General features: G+C 43.7%; 1 protein-coding gene across 2 annotated transcripts in view; it reads right to left on the bottom strand.

Moving 5' to 3' along the window:
• The window catches only part of STX2 (syntaxin 2), a 40734-nt gene extending 21588 nt beyond the window's left edge, over positions 1-19146 (bottom strand). Inside the window, exons 1-5 of one of the 2 annotated variants that reach the window (XM_075568655.1) lie at positions 18949-19146; positions 11768-11845; positions 9081-9180; positions 1594-1668; positions 1223-1296 (exon numbers count right to left, since the gene is read on the bottom strand). In XM_075568655.1, the coding sequence (XP_075424770.1) occupies positions 1223-1296; positions 1594-1668; positions 9081-9180; positions 11768-11845; positions 18949-18978 (357 nt within the window). In that variant the 5' untranslated portion in view covers positions 18979-19146. The remainder of the gene's footprint in view (positions 1-1222; positions 1297-1593; positions 1669-9080; positions 9181-11767; positions 11846-18948) is intronic. The other variant, XM_075568656.1, reaches the window with a different exon arrangement.
• Positions 19147-21269: the final 2123 nt, after the last annotated feature.

Raw genomic sequence — 21269 nt, 5'->3', positions numbered from 1 at the left:
TCTGAAGCTTTTTCATTGCTTTTACACTCTGCGTGATGGTAGATTTAATCCATTTTAGAAACTAGGCCATTTGATGAGATGTCGCCAGGGCTACGATTGCATACATTCTTCTTCAGAGTCTGCGTGTCTTTTGAGAAACCAGTGTGTGAGGCTAAAAATCTGAAGTCTCTTAGAACATTTTTACTTCTGTTGGGAAACCGCAAAAGCAGGTTCTGAGGTACCTTCCCTCTGGTTGCAGAACTAAATAAATATCGGCTCAGTCCCCAGCAAGCACTATTTACAAACACAAACTAACCAGCAGCTCCATTATGGAAGCAGCAATGCTTGCAGATTTAGCCCAAAAGAAAAAAAAACTCTATTTCAGCAGGAATAGAAGATTGAAAACACCATACTGCAGGCTTAGGAGGATATCTCACCGATTTCCAGGTGTTTGACGTCACACGTAGAGCGTAACAAAACATAACTTTGCGCATGCGTGCAAAATAATCTGTGCTGCCGCGTCTGAGCACGGCCTCGTCTGCACAAGCCGAGCGGAAGAACGCGGGTGCGGATGTGTGGAACGAACGTTCATTCCCCTGCAAGATGCATCTGCAAAAGGGGAACCGGGTTGCATTGCCCGGACTAAACTGGTTTACCAATGGCTTCCAACACATGGAAGTGAATGGAGGCTGCGTCCCCCTGATATGCATCATCCAAAGAGTGGACAAGGGGGCTGCAGAGGGGAGAGAAGAGAGAACCCCCTAAATTGACTGCATTGGCAGTGAGGCAAGTCCAGCACCACCAAAACCTATCCCTCAGCTAGGTAGGAGAGAACAAGACCAGGGAGCCAGCAGGGTTGAAGCCTTAAGTGATATCTTGGAATTTGTTTCTGTCCAACCTTGAGCTGGAGGACGGAGTTAATCCTTTGGTACCGACTGCCACGAGAAAGGTCGAGAAAAGACGGATGCAAAAGGTTTTTATGGGAACATTTAAATTGGTGATTATCTAAACATTGTTTTATAGCCCATCTATAAAAACAGCGACTTTTGATCAACTAGTACATAGTTATCTCAATTATAGAGGCAGACGATCCTATGACCAAAGTACACGAATGGCAGTGACATGTTTAAGGGGAGACCAAAATGTTTTCATGACAAAAGCTTACAATTGTTAAACGACGTAAAATAGATGGTTCATTTGTTGCTGCAAGGGGAGTTAAAAGACGTACATATCAAGACTCTACCTGAGTTTTTCGTATTCTTAAATTTGCAGAAGTTCTGTTTGCATTCTCATCCTGATCAATTATTTGTTCGATAGCTATAAAACAGAAAAGAAACATATATGCATAAAAAATAATAATGTTATTATACGCTCTTAAAATTACACATAGGTTTCAGCGGCATTGTTTTTCTTCTTGTAAATAACACATTGGGTTTAAACTGGCACATTATGATGATTATATGCTTTTGCAACTCATTAATGTGTCACATATAATTGAGAATATAATATTGGGAGACGAGGCCCGGTAGGAAGGATGCTAACATGACCGAGTTAATCCTTTGAGTGGTTAGTAAAAAATAAAATTATATATTTGAAAAAAAGTTTGGACCTTACACTTTAATTTGGCTCGCACTTTATTGGCGATATTCTTGATTTCTTTGTTAAGTTTCTCAAGTTCATCCTTGGTTTCTAGAAGAAAAAAATAAATCATTTAAAAAACAACTGTAGATTTCGCACTAGTTAATCTTGCTCTAGCCTTGTAGGCATTGTAGATGGGATGTATTCACATCTTGTACAGATAAGGAGGCTAGTACACAGTTAAGAATGAATTTAAAGCTGCAGTTCAGTCTTTTTTTTTTTTTTTTTTGCATTTATTTTTTTACTTCAATAGTTTCATGTGTGCAATCTCTAATTAGCTAAAGAACAGTATAGCTGCAGCTCAATTCATTTTCCATGTATTGATAGGTCGAAATTTGGTGACATATTAAAAGCTGGCATTTGTTTATAATCTGCTTGACTGGCAGTGGAAGCTCATGAATATTCATGAGCAATCCTGCACAGACAAGTGCTAGAGGGAGGGCAGGGCTGACAGAGGGGTGTGCCAGAGCTTGTGACAGGACATGAAGGGGCAGTGCCTTAGCAAATGGCTGTTAAAATAGAATACAAGAAAATTGGTCTTTCAAAGTTGTTTTTTTAAAAACAGAAAATGCTAAAAGTATTTTTTCTTACTACAGAACTGATTTATTAAAAAAAACACACATGCAGGATATTGACTGAACTGCAGCTTTAAGACACAACAGGAGTCTTCTAAAAAGCATACAGACGCCAAAACCGGTTGGAGTTTTTCAATGGTCCATTCGTTTTAAGATATTTTTGCAACAATAACAAAATATTTTTTTCACTTCTAAGGCTGCTCTTATAGTGCCGGTGACAGCGACGTCACGTCAAAACAAATGTACCGACACCGTCTCGTGCGCTTAAAGCAGACGCGACAGCATGGTCGCGATCGCTGAAAGTCACTTCAATTTGATTTTTCCAGCGACTGCAGCCTGACGTGCCGGCACTATAAGCGCAGCCTAAGTATTGTTCCTCCAAGAGGCAGCATCGGTAGCAGAGATAGTGGTAGGTGCCTGTGCGTGGTCCCATATACCACGATGTTCTTTTCTGACGTATCGTTTATAGAGCTGGAGTCAAGCAGAAGATCTGAATCGTACATTTTGGGAACATAAGACACAGGCCACGTGTGTGCTTACACAGCTTCTTAAAGGAAAACACTAGGTCATATATGCATGTGCCACATCCCTATTTTTGATCATATTGATCACTTACTACAGCTAAACCCCGTTATAACGCGATTCGGTTATAACGCGGTTTTCCCGTGGCTCCCGTTTTTTAAAAAAAAAAAAAAAAAAAAAAAATTAAAAAAAAAAAATTTTTTCACATTTTTTTTTTGCACACTGCACACACTGCACACACACTGCTCATTGCTCACACTGCCACACTGCACACACACTGCTCATTGCTCACACTGACACACTGCACACACACTGCTCATTGCTCACACTGCACACACACTGCACACTGCACACACTGCACTGCACACTGCACACTGCACACTGCACACACACTGCTCATTGCTCACACTGCACACACTGCACACACTGCACGCACACTGCACACACACTGCACACACACTGCACACACACTGCACACACTGCACACACTGCACACACACTGCACACACTGACACACTGACACACTGCACACACACTGCACACACACACTGCACACACACACTGCACACACACTGCACACACACTGCACACACACTGCACACTGCACACAATTATTATATAGAAATAAACAGACAACTGCACTTTAACAGATGTATTTTGCCTGTCTTGTGACTTTTGTTTCACAAAGTTAAGGGGGTGGGAAGTCATTGTGCTGTGGGGGTTGGGGGGGTGGCGGGGCCCTGCGCTGCGCTGCGGCTACGGCGGGCCCTGTACTGCGGCGGGGGGGGGGTTAGCGGTCTGTGTGTGTGAGTGTGAGTGCCTGCATGTGTGTGCGCGCGTGTGTGTGTATGAGTGCGTGAGTGCCTGTGTGTGTGTGTGTGTGTGTGTATGTGTGTATGTATGAGTGCTCCAGCCCGAGTCCGTGGAGGGAGGGAGGGGGGGGGGGGGAGAGTAGCGGGTCCCTCCTGCAGCCAGTGGAGGGAGGGACCCATAGAAATGAACAGCACTTGTGTTACCAAAAGATGAAGATGATCATCTTGGCAATGAGGCTAGGCAGATTTCTGTACCAAAGATAGATTACATGTCAGCAAGATTGTCATTTGTTGTTAAATACCCCACACGTTGCACATAGTGTTAGCATATTAAAGCGAGGCCTTTTTACCATGCTTAAGTTCTACATACCTGGTCCCTCCTGCAGTCCGGGGAGGGGGGGGGAGAGTAGCAGCTCCCTCCTGCAGTCCGTGTAGGGAGGGGGGGGGGAGAGTAGCAGCTCCCTCCTGCAGTCCGTGGAGGGAGGGGGGGGAGAGTAGCGGGTCCCTCCGCTCAAGCCACGCCCCCCCTCCCTGTTAAACCTCCCACCTCCCGCTCCGGCTCTTACACTTACTTACACACATACTCAGACACTTACACACACTCACAGACACTTACACACACGCGAGGGCCTTGTGCTGCGGCGGGGGGGGGGGGGGGGGGGTTAGCGGTCTTCCGGAGACTGCTTACCTGTCTCCAAAAGCAGCACACTTATACAGGCACCCCTCACGTTCGCCGTGCGCATGCGCATGCGCATGCGCCGTGCGGCTCGTGAGGAGTGGATGTTGCCTGCCAGTTCCCGCGGTGACAGGGGGAAGCGGGGACAGGAGGGACATCCCCGCTCCCATCTCCTGCCCCGCGGCCTGTCCCGCGGTGACAGGAGGAAGCGGGGAGCGGAGGGACATGCCCGCTCCCATCTCCTGTCCCGCGGGATGAATATGCGCTAAAGCGCGGCGGCCATTTTTTTTTCTCGCGACCCCGTTAGTAACGCGGTGGTCTCGGGGTGGACCCCGAGACCCGCGTTATAACGGGGTTTAGCTGTATATATGACTTTGAAGCTATCCAGGGCTAGGGTGGCCAACACCAGTCCTCAAGGGCCACAAAACAGGTCAGGTTTTAAGGATATCCCTGCTTCAAAAGTGCAGCTGACTCAATCAGTGGCTAAGTCAACCATCAGCAGGGATATCCTGAAAACCTGACCTGTTGGTAGTCCTTGAGGACTGGAGTTGCCATTCCCTGGTCTAAGGAAGGGGTGCGCAAACTTTTTCCTCTGCGTCCCCCTGCCTGCTCTCACCCCCCATCCCGGCGTTCTGATATCACGTTGCCATGGCGACGCGTCGCTAGAAGCAACCCAGAGACAAAATAAGAGAACACACAGAGGCCTTGCGCGATCCCCCGGCATTTCATTTAAATGCTTTGGGGAAGAGCGCGGGGCCTCTGTAACCGCCACGCCCTCCCCCCCAGAAAATCTCACGCCCCCAGTTTGCGCACACGCCTGGTCTCAGGGATGGTTGGCAGTTTGTATTAGATATTAAATGAATGTGACTCACTCAATAAATGAACACAGATTTGTTTAGGAATATAAAAATTCCCATAAATTCAAGTTTGCAGTAGTAAGACTGAATTGACAGACCAAGATTTAACAATTTACAAGTCACTCACTTCGCTCTTCATATTCCAAACTCTCCCCTTGTAAAATGCAGGATATTACAATACACATTGGTAAATGCTTCTTTTTTTCTAATCCCCACTGAAATAATGCTGTTTATATTTCTTCGTGTAGATCCCCAATTATAGAATATGAACCGTATTATAATACAGGCTGGTGGGGGGTGGAAGGGGAAAATATGCCCCGGTTTGCTCCTTTGGTTTTGAAGCACATGGTAATAGCACTTGGTGAATGAATCATTTATATTAAAGTCCTCTAGGATTTAATTACCATTTCTAATCTAATTTGTAGCTCCAAGAGGCCCCAAATCATTGCAATGCGGGGAGTGCCTTATAAAGCTTTGGCTGCACACGCGGCGCACACGCGGTACGGCCCCCGCTATGGGGCCGGCCCCAGTAGCTGCCTGCACAATGTGCGATGCCCTTTGCCAAAAGACAAGAATTTTGTTTTGGTCACGGCGGCGGTTCAGCCAACGAAGGGTTAAACCATAGTGACGCTTTTGCAACAGTCTGTTAAAATATTCGGAGACGTCTGTGTACATTTGGAGCACATAAAATCCCTCAGAAAAAAAAAAAGGGTATAAAAATCGGTGGTCAGCAGTTTGTCCCGGACAAAAGAACAGCAAGAGCAGGAAATTTACACGCTCAACTAATTTGTCCTATGCACTCATTTGAGTGCTAGGAATTGCTGGCTCCTGAGGAATGGAAAGGGTTAAATAAAATCATGCAACTGCTCTTTAACCCTTTCCAGCACTGGAGGAAAAACATGTGAAAGAAATGTTAAACAAACAAAAAAAAAATGGCAGTTCCGCATCCCCAAATACTTCCCTCCAAAGATGTCCCTGGTATAGCGGGGGGAAACAAAATGGAGCATTAAAATCTCCTGCGTCATGCGGGCCAATAGGAAGCCACAACGTTATCCATCGCGTTTTCCTATAGGTCGTGGCTATGTTACGCCCTTTTTTGGGTTCGTTTTCTGCGCAACACGACCTGACACGCAAGGAAATGCAGGAGGGCTCCTCTTCCGTTTCCGAGGGTTAAGTGATGTGGCCGTCACATGATAACTCTGAGGAGCGGGTTTCCCGGAGGGGCTGTAGCACGATGGGGCCGTGGATCCTCCGGCAAGCAAATGGTTCAACCTGCATGTAGAGCCAGCAGCCCTGTCCCTGGTAAGTGTCACAGGGAGCAGGGGGTTCCTGGAGCTGAAATGAACGCAGTTCAGCTGCGGAGACCCCCTTGCTTCCTATACCAGAGGGAAAAAATAAATAAAAAGGAGGGCCCAGAATGAAATCCCCCCCTTTCACCACATTTGAAATTTAGGCCCAAAAGACTCACAATTGCACAAACAAACAGCACAGTATACGGTACATTTGCACACAATAGAATGTGGAAGCAGTGGGCACGAGCTGCTTACGGAGAGCGCGCAGCAGAGGGCATGTGGGGGGGGGGGGGGGGGGGGAGCTGCTTACCTTCCAGCATACAGCCGGCAGCAGCACCCTCCTGCAGCCCGGTAGACCCCCGCTGCAGTCATCCACTCCAACCACGCTCCCTCCCCCCCCCCCCCCCACGTCGCTCCCTACCGACCACAGCTAGTGGTCAAGTGCCTCTCCACGCGCCGCCTGTCTTCCGTGCGGGCACGCGGTCTGAGGCAGCGGGGCCTTAGCCTCACCCTACGAGCTTATGCCTGCCGCATTACACAGCTTTTCAGCACAGCCTGGGTTATAGAAGTGCAGAGACAGTAACCCTACTCACAGACAGCTGTTTCAACCTTTTGGGTCTCGTCAGTGCGAGGCTGGTGCAATGTGAAGCTGGGATACCACACATTATTATTGTGAATACAATGTAGAAGGTATAACCTTTGTTAATGAGCATTTAGCTGAAGTGAATTACACAACTAATATCGAGAACTAATGTCGATTATTCTGTGGTGTAACACGGCTGTACAACAGTGTTATACAAACTGCAAGAGAAGGAATTAGGAGCCCGATTTCTATTCCACCGATTGTAAACGCAACCGATAGTACTGTTACTGTAACCATATTACTGTACCAGGGCACAGTCTACATTTCACTGGGGAATTGTTTACTGCGCAGCTGGAAAGGAGAGGCTTTATCTAAATGATGGTAATAAGCTTTGAACTGAATATAAGGGAAATCAGGAAATACAAATTGCAGTGTTTCCACAATTGCAGAAGTACTATAGAATTTTGCACAACTGTATCATGAAAACCAATGAGGTAGGAATGTCATTTTGCAACAAACCCTGTGTGTATTTCACACACGTAAACAGCGATGAACACACACAAACACACACACACTTTAAACGCTGCTTCCTTTTTTTATATATGACTCCGGAAATCTTTTTAGGAACACTAAACTTTAGAATTATACTTAAACCCAACCAACTGTCTATATGTCTGTGACATGTATACACATACATGATGTTGGATAAATGGGGTTTGGTCGTAAATCCATGCTGCAACCAATGAAGAAACACATTACACAGCTCACCTAAAGAAACTGGTAAAACTACCAGGCAAACGGACATTACAAATAAAGTATTTACATGCATATTGTGACATCTTGATCAGGATATGACGTAAAACATTAGTTGTTCATTACTGCAGAGACTTAAATGCCTTTACTGCAAAAATTATTGCAGTAAAAGCCACAGTCCGTGCCGATTATGTTTTTTTTTTATTCTTCAACTTAACCCATTGGGTGCCAACAGACGTAGCTACGATCATAGGGTCGGCGCTCCAGGGACCCCCATGACGTAGTAGCTGTGTCACAATGTAATTGCTCCCTTTTGGTGTCGCGACCCCTCCACCACTCAAAGGGTTAAAGGAGCAATCTTAATCTACCCTAACGAACCTTCCATATATTTTGTTTTTGATGCAACTTGTTTTACAGGAGTGGAACCTTTAACATTTCTCTCTCGAGCAGAGTATTTTATTAATAAAAACCATTGTTGAAAAGGGAGAAACGGCCTTGATAAAAAAAAAAAATTGTCTCTTTAAAAAAAAAAAAAAGAAGACAGATAAGGATGTTCATAATGAGATGTGCTACAAGAGTTTATAACCGCCCATAACTCACACCAAACAAAATGCTGAAAAAATAAATAAAGTGCAACATGTTTTTCTTATTAGCGGCAAGCGAGCGTCTGATAAAGGCTGCCCAGCAGTGAAGGAGATCAGCTATTCAGGCAGGAGTATAACAAACACAGACATCCAACCTGATATCTCAAGAGAACACTTATTTACGCAGATAACAAGAGGGACTTTAAGCAAAGCCAGCTTCATCATGTCACCAGCAAACCACTGGAGTGATCTCATAGCATACAGTAGCTGCCACGCCCAAGATATTCTTAGCAGGGCTATAAAGGCAGGGAAGAGAGATGTCAAGTCTACACACCAGTGTAACAGGAGGTCTTACAATACAACCATACAGTTCTAACTCACGATTTAAAGGAAGGAATCAACTTTATAGGGGGAGAACCCGTATTCGTAGAGCCAGTTAAATTCGATACAATTCTAGGCACTAACATCACCCGTCTCAGGCCCCACAATCAGACTGTAAGCTCTTGGGGTAAGAAAACGTACATAAACCCCTCTTGCTGAAAGACTCAGATCTGCAACGTTTTCTGTGTGAATTCCCAGTTACCCACTTTTAACTCATTAAGCAGCCAAGTTATGTAAGTGGAAGATCAAGGATAATTACAGAATAGGAGTCTACCCCTCTCTTATGACTTCAGCACAGAGGTGGATATTCTTCATTCTGACATGCTAGGCCTTTACACCAGTTCTCAGCTGCAATGTTGATGGACATGTGTCTATTTTTTTTTTAAACCTCATCTACATACAGAAAATACTTAAAAATGAGAGCTTACTGTCTTCTGGGTTGGGTGCGGATAAGATTGTGCTGTGCTTCTTTTTCACCTCCTCTACATTTTCTGACACCTTAGCAATGCAATTTCTTAGCTCCTCTACCTAAAATAGAAAAATAAATAAAAGTAATGTGGCAAGACATTTAGATTTTTAACCAAGCATACACTGTGGCGATATGAAATTGAAATCTTTACCACACACTCCTTTTGTTGTAAATAAGGGGAAAAAATTCAGTTACCTACAGAAAGAAACATAGAATGTGACGGCAGATATGAAGCACGTGCCCCCCGCGTCTGCCCATTTCCCTTCTGCTGTCTGTAGCACCTCAGACCCTACATCAGGGGTGTGCAAACTGGGGGGGGCGTGCGGCGGTTACAGAGGGCTCGCAATCTCGCAATCTCCAAGGCATTTAAATTAAATGCAGAGGGACCACACGAGGTCTCTGTATCTAACTTACCTTGCTTCCTGCGACGTGTCGTCAAATAGCCCGCCGTCAAATGTCGGTGTGGGGTCACGTGATATCGCGTCGCCGTGGCAACATGACCCCACGGCGTTATTTAACGCTTGAGCTGAGAAGGAGGGGGGGAGAGATGGGGCGAGCAGGGGAGGAGAGCAGGCAGGGGGACAAGATTGCGCACCCCTGCCCCATGTGATCCTTGGTTTTCTTCGTATTTAGCATTATGTCTGTCCCAAGTATGTTTGAGATCCCTTATTGTAGGAGTCCCTGCCACCTCTGCTGGGAGGCTATTCTATGAATCCACCACCCTTTCCAAGAAGTACTGTACTTCCTCAAATTTCCCCTGAGCCTGCCACCCACCAGCTTCAGGGCATGACCTCTTGTTCTAGCACTTCTCTTTCTTAGAAATATGCTTCCCTCTTGTCCTTTGTGGAGACCCTTTATATAATTGAATGTTTCAGTCATATCCCCCAAGCTGTACATATAAAAGGTCCGTCGGTCTTCCCCGATACATTTTACACACAAACCCTAAAGATAAATAGAAACATGGCACCAATATTTTTGGGAGATTAAAAATATTAACCCTTTTGCTGTATGCCGAGGTTCATAGTTTGGTGCGGCAATTTAATGAATACAATAATAATGATGTACAATATTGCTGGATAGTTACATGCAAAGACTTTACTGTTGTCCTTGCATCTGCTAAATAACCCTACATACCTCAGAAAACTCTCGCTGGCTGCCACATGCAGTCAACTCTATATACCAGGGGTAGCTAACTCCAGTCCTCAAGAGCAACCAACAGGTCAGGTTTTCAAGACATCCCTCCTTCAGCACAGTCTTTGACTGAGCCACCTGTGCTGAAGCAGGGAGATCCTGAAAACCTGACCTGTTGGTAGCTCTTGAGGACTGGCGTTGGCTACCCCTGGTATATACAAACCAGACTGTTGGCACCACACATTATGGACATATCACTGTGACCTATGCCAATATAATTAAGCAAAGCACATGACATGCGGAGAGCGAGAAAATAAACGCTACTTCATACCCATCCCATGTAAAGATTGATTTAACTTTTTCCACTGCTTGAAGGGTGCATAATGAATTGCAGTGAATAGCTTTTTCACGGGAACACAACACGGCCTCCATCTCATTGTACAAATAAAGTTTTAATGGTGGCTCAATGCATAGCAAAACAAAACAAGAAAATAGTCACGTATGTGAAATAAATATAAAGAATTATATCAATGAATCCTATTACCGGAAACGTTAGTATCTCCCAGTGCCTGGAATATCCAGGGTTTTCTGTATTCATTCATATCAGTTCCCACCCCAGGAAGTTTGTGAGTGTTTCCTGTGAAAGCATTGAACTTCTGGGATACCGGATAAAAAAAAACCCAGTTTGTTTAGGGGAACAGAGGAAGCGTTATTTAACCCTTTCAGCCACTTCAGTGCAACACACTGATTTGTGTGCTGTGCCTCAATATGTTACAGCTCTTCAGTACTTGAATCAATGACAGACTTTAAATGAATTAACATGCTTTTTAATCCTCTTAATTTTATTGGCATGTTCTCCCCTCTCCCAACATTGGGGCGGAGCGGGGGGGGGAGGGGGGGAGGGGAGAAGTGTGTAGGATTGCTCTCCCTTTTACTTATTTATAGAACCCTACAAGAAAATCAGAAAACAATTCTAAAAGAAAATGCTTAATGGCAGCTATAAACTATAAAATACTAAAAGTTTTATTATAAACACCACTTTCTGTGGTAGATACTACATTTATGGGAACAGTATTAACACACTAATGTAAAGCAGCTGTGTATGTACAGTGCTGCTGCAGTCTGCTAATAGGATAACCAGAGCATCTCTGCAGAGTAGGGTCAGTGTGCAGATGTAGTGTGAATAATCACATTGCACAAAGCTGGGAAGGGGACAAACTTGAAGAATAAAAAAAATGTTGACCTGATTTTAAAAGGCCTGATTTATATACATGGATTCTGAGCGTTAATACGTTTTGCATTAGGGCGCAAAACGACATGTAAGAAAAAAATGCTGTTAGTTTAAAAAGATCCTGATGCACATGCTGTACCATGCTGATAACAAAGGAGGAGGGGAAACGGTGATGAGTTTATTCCCCTTGATGTCATCATTCTGCAACGCACTGCTGGCCCTTCTGGGTTAAATATCGGACATTTGAAGCCTTCAGGTCAGGCAACAGGAAAATGACTCCTTACCTGATGGAAAAAATCATCCATAAAATTTTCCTTCTGAAGAACAACTGCCGTGTGCCCATCGCCTTCATTTTCTTTACTCTACATGAAAAACAAAAACAGGTATAATATACCGATACATACAGGTTCTAGATCTACAAGGGTGACCTGGAACCAGATCTTCATAGGGTAAATAAATACATAGAGAGAGACACCTTACACAAACATGTATGGAACACTTGCAAAATACCATATACCAAGAAATCTGACAAAGTACAGTTTATAACAGAATACAGCAAATGTAAAAACAAATAGATACCACCTGCATTCTGAAGATGAATAGCTTAGGCTGCATCCCCGCTAGCGCTGAGCGGGCGGCGCTTACTTACATATATAGCTATATGTAAATCCCCGCTCACACTGTGCGCGTGCTTGTGCGCAGGCACACACGCTCACCGCTTAGATAAACAAAAAAAACTATACTTAATCGCGTGCTCAACTACCCGCAATGCCCCCCCCCAGCCCCCACATGCAGGACACCCGGCGCTCATGCTTGGAGCGCTCTCCAAGCATGAGCGTGCTCAGAACCAGCGGGGACTCAGCCTTGGGCTTTTAGAAGAGTACAGTATGTATGTTTCAGGTTGGAATTCTGTGTATGTGCATGTCGATATATGTACAAACTCACACACGTTTCCAACAACCTTACCAGTCACACCATGCTCTTCAATCCAAAGTTACAGCGTTCTTATTTTACAAAAGTGCAAAAAGCAGATTACTAAGGAAAGCAACATGAAATACAGACTAGAAATGCCGCTCGTTGTAAAGATCCCCTTTGCGACAAAATAAATGTGTACATTTTCTTGCATATTTATTTCTATACACCGTCATTCAATGAAGGAATTAAAATGAACACATAACTGGCACATTTTGTATACTTTCAAGAACTATTCTACAACAATAAGCAAAGGGCCTTTTTAATTTGCAATTAATAGTATTACCTATGCAGCAGTGAGATAAACAGGACTTGAACTTGAAATGCCAAAGTAAAGTTTTACATTCCGATGATTCCAAGTACAATTGCACTTGACCTCTTGTACTTGGTAGTTTCAAGGTTTGAGAGAGAGAACAACCCACAATTCATATTCTGAATGAGCTGTTCCTTTGGCAGTACACGGTTCTCACACTTCCTTTCCAAATACCGCGTCTCCCGCTTTCACAGACACGCCACCGGTTAATGGTAACCAAACTCCCGAAAAGAAATATTAACCCAGCCGTGCCAGACTCAAAAAGCACGTCAACCTCAGAAAGTAACACAAACAACACTACAGCTTTGCAATTTAGATTTTCATTTTGGAGTCTCTTGTGCCACCTATTAACCCTTTCACTGCCATGGGAGCAAGCTATGTGCCGGTCTGCCCTTTTTAGCAGCAAAAGGTTTAAACAGTAATAACAAACAGGAGAATGTGGAGTGAGGTGGGATTCTCTGTGAGTAATAAACCAATTTATTTGATGGGATTAAAACAAATGTCATTTTAAAGTTTGAAGCTGGAACATTCTTGATGTGCGCGCGAGTGTGCGTATATACACACACACAATATGTTACTCTTTGCAAGACTGATCTCAAGATGCAGAGAAATATCGATCTTTCATTGTTACATTTTCTTTTACAAAATGGATATAGATCATGTGACATTAAAATCATGAAAGTACTTTAAATAGGCCACTGAAAACATGTGTTCAAATAGAAAATGGTCAGCAGAATGAAAACAGCTGGGGGAAAAAAAATATATAAAAAAAAAATGTCAGCGTTACTAAATGGAATGTATTTCCCCCACGGCCATGTCTTAATATACCGGTATGTGTCATTGGGAAATACAGATGCAAGTCATGTCTACGCACGCCAATTGGTACATCTAGCCTGCAATCACCAGGACGGAAACCACGAGTGGAAGGAGAAAACCTCTGGGTATTATTCAACATTATAATAAAACATTATTCAACATTATAATAAAACATCTGCAAGGAAAGCAGGCAGTGAGGGAACAGATACAATCACAACACTTTTTATGCACGGTTTACAAATCAATCGTTTCCATGAGGAACTAATGAGGGGGCGGTGGGGAAGAAGGGTAACCAACAGACTCTGGAGTCCATACGCACCTCACCTACGATCTAACATGCCTGTTTCAGTCCCTCAACCATTACAGAAAACAAGCTGCGATTACTAACATTCTGGGGTTGGTCATCCCAATGAATGCATCAAATAATCCTAAAAATGTTTACATGATAGTTGACTGGTTGAACGTGCTTGTGTATACATCCCAAATTCTGTGTGTGACACCGATAAGCTTTTGGGTACTAAACGAGCATACCTCATCATTAACTTTTTTGCTTTGCACCCCATGTCATATTTTGAATTAACACTCAAAAGCAACTCATTGTGCCCTATGCAAACACTAGTCTCTGGCTCAATATCTGTGCCCATCTAAACAACATCACCCAAGTACTTTTCTGTCATCTTTTATCCTTCTACTACACCAGTGATTCCCAACCAGGGTTCCGTGGAACCCTGGGGCTCCTTGAAGCAGTCTCAGGGGTTTCTCCTACGGACCACAGACCCCCCCGGGTGGGGTTTTTTGGTATGTATTTTGTAGGGTGATTGAGAGAGAGTGGGGTAATTGAAAGAAGGTAGTGTCGAGTGAGAGAAGATAGGGGGGCGGGAGGGAGGGACTGAGTGAGGAAAAGAGGGAGTAAGAGTGAGATGCAAGGGATAAATACATGCAAGGCGGGAGGGGAATTAATGAGATGGATGGGAGAGAAATACATGGGTAGAGGGTGGGAAATAGAGGGGGCTCGTGAGGTGTGAAATTTTGTGACTGACCCCTGTCGAACCTAATATGTGTCAGCCAGATAGGGGTTGCCCAAGATTTTTCGAAATACTTCAAGGGTTCCTCCAAACAAAAAAGGTTGGAAATCACTGTACTACACAGTATTGCAGGAACTATTTCTGGGTGGGGGATCTTTACGTATTAAATGCCATATATACAAAGCCATAATGTAAAAATGTATAAACTAGTTGCAGCCTCCATGGTTTTGCAATATATTGGAGGTAGGGGGAAGTATTTTCTGAGAGTTTTCGGGAGTATTTGCTTTAAACAGTAACACATTCTTTAAGATACTGAGATCTCCTTTCGGCTTTATTTCACGGGTATAAAACAAACATATGTGCTTTTCACTACTGAGAAGCAACCTGGGACGAAAAGCTTTCATCCTAGAAGGCATGACGATAGTCACCACTTCAAAACAAATGTCAATTCTGGAACAAACTAAAGGAAGGCGAACTACTAATAAAAGGTCAACATTAGGAGAAATAGTAGGGAAATAGTTACCAGTGCTGCTTCATTCATTAATCTTCATTCATTGATAAATGTGTGGCACAACCGGCAGTATTTACTGCAGAGACAACAGCACTCAGCTGAGACTAGCCTAGGACTCTAACAAGACTTGTCTGACTCACAAATTGTACATCATACCTAGGCAGTGGCTGCTGCTTTAAGGTAAGCAAAGGATCGAAAAAAACACTATATTCTGGATCAATTTCAGTCTCTGCCCTTTTTACACAAGTTAGACAACTGTCTGGACTTGATGAAGTAATAACCAACCCCAACACTAGTTTGGGGATAAAAAAAAACGGTTATGTTAAAAGTGTGGCGATATATTGGCTTGGAGTAAATTATTTAGCAATGTTAATAATTATACACCATAGCAGGTTTGTCACTAGAACTCTGCTGGACAAATGTAGGGAGAGAACAGACCTAGTGTCGCAATTACTCTGTGCCCAGGACATACTTGAAAACGAGAGGTAACTAAATGTATTATTTACTGGTGAAATTTTTTATAAATAGAAAATAAATAAATAAAACCTCATCTAACGTGGTATGAGGGGCATTGTTGTGATCCATGTCAGTGGACTAACAGAAGAGTTAATAGGTTAAATTAGAATGCAATGAGCTTTCCAAACCTCAACGGTCTCCTTTTGAAAATGAACACAGGGATATGAAATGCATTGCTTTATACTAAAAAGGTGTTATGATTATTTTACAGAATGCCTACAGAATGCTTACAGAATCTAAAATCATATTTAAAAAAAATATATATATTATATATATATATATATATATATATATATATATATATATATATATATAAAAAGGTGTGCATGAAAACATAATAGTAAAAATAATGAGTAGGAAGGTCCCGGATTGCTTTGCTCACAATAATTACCATGCTTTCTCATTATCGTCCTAGCACATCCATTACAGTGAAAGTCCAACACAAAGAATTCAAAGCCAGAAGGAGCCAATTCATTTCTCTGAATGAAATATGTGGGGGAAATCAGTCTTAACATTTCCATACAAATCTTGCACAATCCTGGCACGGCTTTGATATTTGTGAGGATATTTAAGGCTAGCAGTGCTTTACGAAAATAAATCGTTTATACAATGCTCCCCTCGCGACGGTATAATTATATGGAAATATTTAGGAATTCAAATATGCCAAATAATTCTAATGCTCAAGTTATGAATAAGCATAGCTGTGACTGCTTGCTCAGTACCTCCCAGAGATGATCCCTACAGGATGTGTCTAGCAGTGAAACATGATCAATTTATTACAAACCACCCTTCCCCCACAACCAAGGAACAGAAAGAATACGAAGAAACAGACAAAGCTCTGTCTCTGTTACATACAAATATCTTATCTCAGAGGAATGACTTCATAGATGCAAAATTCTATAAATATGTATACTGACATCAGTGTTCTCTGTGGAATGTAAAAAATAATATTTGTGACATGTAATGCCCGTCCCTGTTCAACCTCCCCCACCCTAAAAAATTTTTTAGCCCTAAACCTGCCATTGCTTCATTATCACTTCAGCCGTACTGGTAACGAACGGTTCTGAGCAATGGTTTTATTTACTCTCTCCCATCAACCGTTAAATCCACGTCCTGAACTCTGCACGCAAGGTTGGCAGAAGAATAAACAGATTGCCTTAATATCCGAAGAAAACAAGTTACATTTGTAGATGTTGCAGCGACAGTCCCCTTAAGAGCAGATTTCTCAGAATGTACTGTAGTTCTGGATAGATATTGTACCAGGAAGCAACAGGAGAGAGGGGGAAGCTCAGAACCAACAGGGGCAAAATGTCATCAGGAAATTAGAAAAGGGAGTTTGCATAAGTGGCTGTGTCTTTAGGGGTGCAAAGTAGAAAGGAGGTGTTCAGACTTTTAAAAACCTATAAATAATGATGAACTGCATAGGAAGATAATCCAATGAACATACACACACACACACACACACACACACACACACACACACACACACACACACACACACACACACACACACACACACACACACACACACTTTTCCAGTAAGCTCAAACATAAACATAAACATATACATATACATATACAGTACTGTACTTGGGAGGTTCTCATTTTGCTGTATGGACAAGACCCACTGTGGTTGTTTTCCCTCATACAGAGGTAAAAAGAGAAGGTTCACAGTGTAGTGTTAGGACCTGTAAATTTAGTTATACCTTGGCGTCGGTATGCAGGCTTATGACACTTTGGCCAAAGGGTTAACTAAATAACCAAGAAAATTTTATTATTGAAGTATTTAACGTTATACTTATTACCAATGTTTTGTCAATTGGATATAGCATTGGGCTCCTCTGTCTTTTGTTGTGAACATATATGTATGTTTATAGTGCCAACCAAGTACAGTACTCAGCGCTTCACCATTTATTTTTAATAAACATTGGAATTACAAGACAGAGAATATAATAAGACAGAGAATATAATAACACAGATGGGTTAAGTGCATCATGGACAAAAATGTAACATTGGGAGAAAGGCCTTCCTGGCCCAAAGACCTTGCGATGTAGTTCTCATACCAACTGCATAACTATTAATGTCAATTAAAATCACATCTGTTTACTAGGTAGCGGTTACACCATCTGGGAAGCGTGCCGGAATTACCCTTAAATGCAACAGATTCTAGATTCAGAAATGAAGGATAGATTCAGAAATGAAGGAAAATGGCAGTAATGGGAACCTGTCTGATACTGGGAAACGTTCCCAATGAACGTCAGCGCGCCACGATAATAGTTTTACTATTTGGTTTACGTCAGCTTGTGTACTAAATCTAAGATTGCGCAGAATGCAAATTAAATATAGGCAAAATAATAATACAGGCAGTAAAATAGATTTAACCAGGATTTTAAAGTATAAATCTAACAAAAATAAAGTACAAAACGGAGAACAGGAATTGTTGAAGGAAATAAATAAGTATATATGATTATTAACAGTGAATAGAAAGACATTGCAATAAGGCTGCGGCCACGCTGCCGCTGAGCGCACTCATGCTTTAGAGCGGTGACATCACCACCTCTGCAAGCATGAGCGCAGGCTGTCCTGCATAATCTGGCATGCTTGTGTATGTAATGTGTGTTTGTGGCTGTGTGCATTGACTGCTGCTGAGTGCGCTTCAAAATACATTTTGTTTGTCTCCCCAAGCACCAAGCTTGGTTGAGCGTACATGCACGCTGACGAGCGCGCGCACCGCTTGAGCGTGGGTATACCAATTGATTTTAATTGCAGTAAGCGCACCAGGCGCGCTCAGCGGCAGCATGGCGGCCGCCGCCTAATAAACAAGATGTAAGAATAATACATATGCATCCAAAACAGCAGAATTAAACCAAGTAATAAATCCATATTATATAGTAAAAATAATAAGATAAACAACAATTACATATATATGATTGTAAGCTCTTCTGGGCAGCGACCACTTTCCCAAATGTCTACTTTTATGTTGAAGCGCTTATTCCCATTATGTCACTGCTGTAAAGTGCAGATAAAAGACCAATGCCAAAAAATGGGAATATTTAACAGAAAAGATCTATATATATATATATATACACACATATACACACATATACACACACACATACATGAAAGAAAAGAAATGGAAATAAGTGTTTATTTAGTAATAAATAGGAATGTGTATATAGATACACAGGAGAAAATTGGGGAGTATATAGCAGTAACCGGCTAAGCACCGCGACCATTAGATAACAATAAGCACAATATACAAGATTATAGGAGTGGGACCGTTAGCCCGTGCGGAGCTGCGGGGAGACTCACCGCTGACAGCTCGCACAGCCGGTCCCTCATACCCGGACTTGTTCCTGCCGCCTCCCCCCGGTGTGAGGGAGCGCGCTCCCCGGTGTCTCCTTCCCTCCGCCCGCTGCCACGGCAACCACCGCTCAGTCACGCAGGCCCCGCCCCTCTTACTGGGGTGATACCGTTAGGGGAGACTTGGCCGCCGGGAGGGGGGCGTAGCTATGCAAATCTAAAAGCGGGTCACGTGGGAGGAGGTGGAGGGGGCGTTCCTGCGTTCCAAGCCTCGCTGCAAGTCATGTGGTTTAAATGCCTGACTGCAGTGTTGCATGGGTGTTACCAACTTTGGTGACATAGTGTGGTATCTTAGTAGTTAACAACATTATGCAATGCTGATGTAGTAACAGCCACCAGGACAAGATAATGTTTGAGCCGTCTGTGAGAGGCTGCTCTTCTGCTGCTGTACACTTATATAGCTTCTTGTCAGCTGGTGAGAATCCGCTTGTCTGCCTCTGCTTTGTTGTTTGTCAGCTTTTATATTCACTAAAGTTCTGGTGAGTTCCTGAGATTTCCACGGGCATGGTTTGGAGGGGAGAATATGAAGTTCTGAGTCAGTGCTTCTTGCATTAATGGGGCAGATGAAATCACGAGTGGGCTATCCATTTGCTGGAGATTTGACAGCCCCACACTGCTTATAATAATAATAATAAACAATAACACAGTTTTGTCAGACTGTAAGAGATTGTCTAGCACTGAGGCCCCCAGTGCGCATGCAAATTAATAAAAAGAGGACCGGCCTAGTGCGCAGGAATTAAGAAAAAAAAACAAAAAAAAACAGTGCATATGTGCGGGAATCGAAAGTCGCACACGCGCAGTAGAATATAGCCGTTCTACGCATGCGCAAAACTCGAAAGTCGCGCATGTGCAGTAGAATAGCGCCCGTTCTGCGCATGCGCAGGAATTGAATGTCGCGCATGCGCAGTAGAATAGGGCCCGTTCTGCGCATGCGTGGGAATCGAAAGTTGCGCATGCGCAGTAGAATAGGGCCGTTTTGCGCATGCGCAGTAGAATAGGGTCCTCTCTGTGCATGCGTGAAACTCGAAAGTCGCGCATGCGCAGTAGCATAGGGCCCGTTCTGCGCATGCACGGGAATCGAAAGACGCGCATGCGCAGTAGAATAGGGTCCGCTCTGCGCATGCGCGAAACTCAAAAGTCGCGCATGCGCGGTAGCATAGGGCCCGTTCTGCGCATGCGCTGGAATCGAAAGTCGCGCATGCGTAGTAGAATAGGGCCGTTCTTCGCATGCGCGGGAATCGAAAGTCGCGCATGCGCAGTAGAATAGGGCCGTTTTGCGCATGCCCAGGAATCGAAAGTCGCGCATGCGCAGTAGAATAGGGTCCGCTCTGTGCATGCGTGAAACTCGAAAGTCACGCATGCGCAGTAGCATAGGGCCCTTTCTGCGCATGCACGGGAATAGAAAGTCGTGCATGCGCAATAGAATAGAGTCCACTCTGCGCATGCGCGAAACTCGAAAGTCGCGCATGCGCGAAACTCGAAAGTCGCGCATGCGCAGTAGCATAGGGCCGGTTCTGCTCATGCGCGGAAATCGAAAGTCAAGCATGCGCAGTAGAACCGGGCACGTTCGGCGCGTGCGCGGGAATCGGATATCGTGCATGCGCATTAAAATCGGTCCCATTGCGTATTGGCGGGATATTCGGGCATGCGCAGTAGAAGACTGCCGACTACTGCCCCTGTGCCATAAAGGATGGAACCTAATTTTATTAGCACATGTGCCGTAGAGGACGGAACCGTGTGATTCGGGGGCAGACGGATTACATGCCTGGCATACCGGGAAGTGGTCATACAGCGATAATCTATTCACGGTTATCGGAAGACTGCTTAAAGTACAACAGCACGGCAATCATTTAGCGCAGTGTGATTACGGCTCCAGTTACAAGATGAATTGATGCGATGCGCTGAGTACACCGGCAGGTTTGCTGATTTCAGTCTGTGGCGATCTGCTGGTTATAAATAACTCTGCCACAATTAGTGCGGTGTAGTTACGGCTTCAGTTAAAAGACGGGTGCATGCGATGCTGTGAGTACACTGGTATATGCACCGGATAGTGAGCGGCTGTTTTATTGATTTAAATCTATGGCGATCTAAATACTTGGCTGCTGATTATAACCTTAAACAGATTTGCTACCATTCAGTGGGAGGCCTTTGGTCACCAGAAGTAGTAATGCTGTGCGCTGATTACTCTGATATATGCGCTGCATTGAACGCCTTATATGTTTGAAATAACTTTGGTATTTAATCACGCTGTCATTATTGGGGACACTGTC

This window comes from Ascaphus truei, chromosome 13 (assembly GCF_040206685.1).
Source record: "Ascaphus truei isolate aAscTru1 chromosome 13, aAscTru1.hap1, whole genome shotgun sequence".
NCBI classification, from domain to species: domain Eukaryota; kingdom Metazoa; phylum Chordata; class Amphibia; order Anura; family Ascaphidae; genus Ascaphus; species Ascaphus truei.
Note: the sequence above shows the minus strand (reverse complement) of the source record. Positions and strands in the feature narration are given on the sequence as shown.